Source organism: Hemicordylus capensis, chromosome 6, assembly GCF_027244095.1.
Source record: "Hemicordylus capensis ecotype Gifberg chromosome 6, rHemCap1.1.pri, whole genome shotgun sequence".
Classification (NCBI taxonomy): domain Eukaryota; kingdom Metazoa; phylum Chordata; class Lepidosauria; order Squamata; family Cordylidae; genus Hemicordylus; species Hemicordylus capensis.
This window is the reverse complement of record NC_069662.1, coordinates 13025794-13031737: the sequence shown is the minus strand read 5'-3', so window position 1 is coordinate 13031737 and position 5944 is coordinate 13025794. Positions and strand designations below refer to the sequence as shown.

The 5944-nt window shown below is 46.5% G+C and overlaps 1 protein-coding gene across 1 annotated transcript; it reads right to left on the bottom strand.

The window, feature by feature from the left end:
- Positions 1–2654: 2654 nt before the first annotated feature.
- Positions 2655–3107, bottom strand: LOC128330887 (angiogenin-like). The gene has a single exon (XM_053264249.1). The coding sequence runs from the start codon at positions 3105–3107 to the stop codon at positions 2655–2657; it is 453 nt and encodes a 150-aa protein (XP_053120224.1).
- Positions 3108–5944: the final 2837 nt, after the last annotated feature.

Here is a 5944-nt window from a genome sequence, read left to right as displayed (position 1 = left end):
AATTCACAAAATGAAATGCCATAGCATGGAAGTGCTCTAAGATGATAAATGGAGGTATAAAATGAAATGATGACAACTGTAATACTTTATATGATTTCTTCACTGAGAACTGTTAATATCCTAGGTGGGAACGAAACTGTGGTTGACAACAACCCTGTAATGTAATCCAGTGTTCTTACTCCCACAGCAGTAAAACAGCTTGAAGTCTGCAACCATATTAACAACTTATGTCACTGTGGCTCTAGCCTTTTCCTAGCTATATGAGGCCTTATTTCCCATGCTTTCCAATGGGAGTGTTTTTCTGGATTTTCCAAGGAGGTTATGAGATGTTGTTGGGGTTTTTTTTGCGGGGGCTGGGATTGTCTGTCTGTCTGTTTGTTTTGTTTTGGTGGTCTGGGCAAGATTTTGGTCTGGGCAACCTACATGCAGAAATGGCCTTTGAAAGCTAGATGCAGAAATGGCATTCATGAAGAGAAGTTGCAGAGAGAAAGATTATGATGCTACTGTAGGGTTTCCCAGAATAGGGTACTTAACTACTAGAGCATGGATTCTCCAGCTTAGATATACAGATATTGTTGGACCACAACTCCTATCATCCCTAGCCTTTGGTCACTGGGATGATGGGAGTTGTAGTCCAAAAATGTTTGGTGAAGAAAACACTGCCCCAGAGGGTATGAAAAAACTTTGAAAAGAGACTAAGAAGAAGATATGATAAAGTTCAAGGCAGTTTTTTCCAGATTTGGCCTTAGCAACCCCCTGGTGTGAATCCCCATGCTCAAAAGCTGCTTTTCATGGATTTTACTTATTTCCAAGAGTATTTTACACATAAATGCAGGCATATGTCACAAACTGATAGCTTCTCATTTGACCCGACAGCTTTTAAACAACCTCTTAATGGTCTGGTTTTCTTAATACTTCCTTATTTTTTATTTTTTTAAAAAAATATTTTAACTGTTTCCTTTTACTATGGAAAATCAACTTTATTTCTGCAGATTGCAATACAGTTATGCAGAACAAAACCTTCAACTTTCTATAAGCATTATTACTGTGATTATATAAACTTTGCACACAGCCATTTGCAGAGTAACGGTCAGCAACAGGCATCCCTGCCCCAAGCAGCTTACAATCTAAATATTGGTAGCGAGGGAAACAGCAAAGAGCAGGAAGTGTAGTAAGCAAGAAAGTGAGAGGAGGAAGGCAGGCAGAGCTGTGGCCTACAAGTGATAAATGACAGCAAAGCAGCTGGATGTGCCCAGCTGCCAGTTTAATATGAAGCTGCCTTATGCTGAGTCTGACCCTTGGTTAATATAAGCCAGTCTTGTCTACACTGACTGGCAGCAGCTTGACAGGGTTTCAAATGGGGACTTTTCCTGCCCTACCCGGAGATGCCAGGGATTGAACCTGGGAACTTCTGCATGCAAAGCAAATGCTCTACCATGGAGCTTTTAACAGCCCACGTTCATTAACATGGATAAGTAGGGGTGTACACTATTGTATATGTCGTTACTGAGTCCCACCCGATCCCACAGATGTCGGTTTGGGGTCCTGTGGACAGTTTAAAATGTCAGGGTCAGGAATGGGGTTGGGTATTTCCCTGACCTACCTCTAAATTATTTTTTGAGTACTGGGATACTCACTGTGAAACCCGAAAGAAAATGACCTAACATCAGAGAATCGCAGGAGAAATGACCTAACTTCTGAGAATCACAGGACAAGTAATGTAACTCTAGCAACTCAGGGGAAACCTGGAAATTGGTAACTTTTAAATTATGAGGCGGTTCTCACGATCAATGGGAGCAGCCTGGGGATGGTGAGCGGGGAGAGCGGGCTGAGCCCGCTCTCCCCGCAGACAAGCAGACAGTCTGCTCTGGGCGGCCACAGTGGCCGCCCACATGACTATCAGCTCTGTCATGGAGCTGGCTGGGGCTGGGGAGTTCGGTGGCCATGCAGTCCTCGGAAGCTAGGGCATGCTGGAGAAACCCCCGAGCCGGGAGGCTGCTTTTCAGCCTCTCAGTCGGGGGTGTGTGTCTCCTCATGAGTAGCTGTGCCACGGAGCCACACCACGGCAACTCACAAGCAGAAAAACCGGGTTCACGGAGTGCTCGCTCCGCAAACCTGGTTTAACTGCTGGGCTACTTAAGTGGGTGACCCGGGTGGCTTGCAGCCGAGCCCGGTGGTTCTCACAATGAGTTGAAATCGGGCTAGCCTCCTCTAGCTTGATTTCCTCCCATCGTGTGAATAGCCCCTATAAGTTGTAAAACATCCTAAGAAAGTTTTTAAAAGAAAGAAAGAAATGTATGGGCATACGGGCAGATTTTAAGGACAGATCTTTCCTCCCCCAGTCCCAATTGAAGGAAAAAACCTCCTTCCACCATTTGGAGCTCCAGAGACCTCTGATTTTCTCCAAAGAGGTTTGGGGAATTCGGACTGAAACTAGGCTTTCCTAGATCAGTGTTGGAGTATCCCTGTCACCGTTCTACCTGGCACATGTCAGAGTTGGCAAGCAGAGTAGGCACCCTAACACTGAGCTACAGCCCCTTCCTAATTAATCTATGTCGGGGTACTAGAAAGCGGAAGCTGATGCAGGACACAAGCATTAAGAATGAGAATTGATGCAATCAGAGTGAAGCTGCACTGTTTCTTCCCGTCGGGTCTCAAACAGTTGTCACAATCTGGCTTTCATCGTAGTGGACGGGCCAGTCACCATCACAGCCAATGACGATGTATCTGGGCGTGGTGTTTTCTCTGTACTTGCACGGATGGTGGGTCGGGATTCCCTGGAGGGTGCACGTGGTGACTCTGAAGTAGTTTTTACTTCGCTGCTGGTCCCCATAGGGAACCCCACCATCTGTGCACACAGCCTTGATTTTTTTTTTGGTGCCGTGGATGAAGGTATTTGTGTCTTTGCACTCAGGCCTGGTGAGATCCCGCTTGGACATGATGGCATTGCAGTATTTGCCACTAAAACTGCTCTTGGGATTGTCATAGTGCTGGCTCAGGAAGTGCCTGTACCGGTAATTGTCATTGTCCATGCAGGATGATTCAGGCAGTCGCTGAGCCACCAGCAACACCAGGAGAAGATACCAAGCGGCTTCCAAAGGCCTCATTTTGTCCACCGTCTACGGGAGGGAGGGAGAAGAAAACATGTTGACTTCAGGGCTGCCATTGGCCACTGGGGGGCACTGTGGTGACAGATGTGCTAATCACCCATGTGCTAATGTCACCCATGCTCTGAGCCTTTTATTTCTATGGCCAGATCTCCCTTAAAAATAAAATAAAAATAAATTCAAAACAGTTATTGGAGGGGGGCTGCTAATTTGGTTAGAACAGCAGTACGGAGAGAAGGATATTAGCCATTTTACCCAAAGGATCAAAACAGCGGTGAGAAGTTGCAGCCAGGAAGAGTTTTCTGAGCAGTTCTTAACTATATTTCAGGAATCAATAAAAGTGTTGCTGTTTTTCACTCGAAAAAGAGTGATATCAACATGAGTTCGCATAAGGACCCCTGCAGGGAAATATTTTATATCTATGCGTCCCTCCAGGTGGCAATGAATTGCTGAGGTTCAAAGAGCAGTCTTGTGCTGATGGTAGCAGGGACAGCTCCAAAAGCTAGCCAGGGGTAGTGGATAGATACTCCTCCCAAAATACTCCCCACTCCCCCTTTTGCTGCCCCATCCACCAGTCTGGAACTTTACAGCAAAGCCCTAAAAGTTGCAGTCTGGAACTGTCCTGCCCAGAGCCTTTGGAAGGGAAGTATAAAAATGCAGTAATAAATAAATAAAGCATTGGACAGTGCCGTCAAAGTATATGATGGTCCCATAGCTTGAACTAATTATTTTCAAAGGCCTCCAGTGTTTAAAGAGCCCCTTTGACTGACTCCTCTACCCAGTGGTAGAACACAGCTGGGGAAGCAGAGGCCTGTGTTCAGCCCCCTGTCCCAGTGCCCCCAATGCGACATGCACCCTCCCCTCCATAGAGACACACCACTGATGCGGCCGACCCACCACTGATGTGGCTCCTTCAGGCTGCCACCCACCACCGATATCCTGTGCAGAGAAGGAGGGAAGTCCCCATTCTATTCCTCTCTGGAGAGCAGGGACTTCCTGCTTCCCAGCCTCCCCTGAGCAGGATCAATTCCCATCTGGCTCAGGGGGTGCTGGAATGGAAGAGGACCTTCTTGCAGGGAAGAAGGGAGGTCCCTGTTCTGTTGCTCGCCGAAGAAAGGACTCCCTGCTTCCTGTGGTTCCCTGAGCCAGTTGATGGCCATGTGAACAGCCCTAAGTATTTGACATGAATGAAGATGAGCATACCACGTACCTCTGAAATCCAGTAGTACTAAGTACTAAGTTGCAGGGGAGCAATGGCAGAGGAGAGGGCATGCCTTCCTCTCCTGCTTGTGAGCTTCCCAGAAGCATCTGGTTGGCCTCTGTGGGAAACAGGATGCTGGGCTAGAGCTAGACACAGATCTATCTATTCTAGTAGGAGATGTTTAGTATCTCTCTGCCAAAATAATTTTGCAATTCCAGCTTAACCAATGGCTCGAGCACAAGACAGCATCTGAGACCTTTTAGATTGTGAGTCCTTTGGGGACAGGGATCCATCTTATTTCTTTGTTATTTCTCTGTGTAAACTGCCCTGAGCCATTTTTGGAAGGGCAGTGTAGAAATCAAATAAATAAATAATGATGATAAATAAATTTCCATTTGCTGGCTCTCTGAGTCTGTGCAAAGAATCACAGCCCCCCCCCAAAAAAACCCAACAACCCAGGTATCCACCAATTCTATCAGATAGGAAAGCAGAGCAGGACACATTGGCCACAGTTGGTCTCCAGGGGGCATCTGTGACTATATTCTCTATGTAATTCTGTGAGGTCTCATTCCCCATGCTTTCCAATGGCACAATGTTTCTACATTTTCCTTGAAAATAATGCATTTTTCTGGGGTTTGAGATTTGTCTGGTGGTCTCGGCAAAGTCTGCAACCTCTCTGTGAAAAGAGCACGTCTCTACCTTTTGTGGTTTGGTCTGGGAGTTTCATGCCACTGAGTGAATGAGGCCAAAGGTGTTTTACATTATGGATACTACCCTACAACTGATACCTGTGCTGAATCAAATATAGTGAAATTCTGAATGAGAGACACATTTTCTTAAGCCTGCTCCCCTACTACAGGCAAATACAATTCCAGAACAACAAGAAAAAAAATCAGTTGTTGGTAGATGAATGGGGTTTAGTAGAGCAGGGATAGGCAACCTTGGGTCTCCAACTGTTGCTAGACTACAACCCCCACCACTCTGAGCCACAATTTATTGTGGCTGGGGATGATGGGATTTGTAGTCCAGCGACAGCTGCAGACCCAAGGTTGCCTATATCCCTACTCTACAAAAACCGCTTCATCAACCCCCTTGAGCAGGGGAACATCTTAAAATTGTTAATCTCCTACTCAACATTTTCACATATAGCAGGGGTGGGGAACCTTGGCCCTCCAGCTGTTGTTGAACTACAACTCCCATCATCCCCAGTGGCTGGGGATGGTGGGAGTTGTAGTTCAAAAACAGCTGGAGGACCAAGGTTCCCCACCCCTCACATATAGGAATGATTTGTGTGTCCATAAATGGCTCAGTGCAGGGCTATAGCTATAACTGAGCGCCCCTGAGGTCCCCCACCCCACCCCAGGTTCCCCCCTCTCTATTTTCTTCATTCTCTCCCTCACTCTGAGGAGCTGTTGGGGAGAGGGGTAAACACAGGCCCCCTCTCCCTTACTATGCCCCTGGCCACATGGAGGCAAGTTTGACAGAAATGGCTGATACCATACCAAAACTTCTCATAGCAAACACAGAAAATCTCTTGTTTTCCATTTCACAGTGTTGAAAAGACCTTCTCTCTACCTCAGTGCTGGCTGGCTGCTACTGTTTTTAGCTTACTTTCCTCATGGAAAATACTCTTATG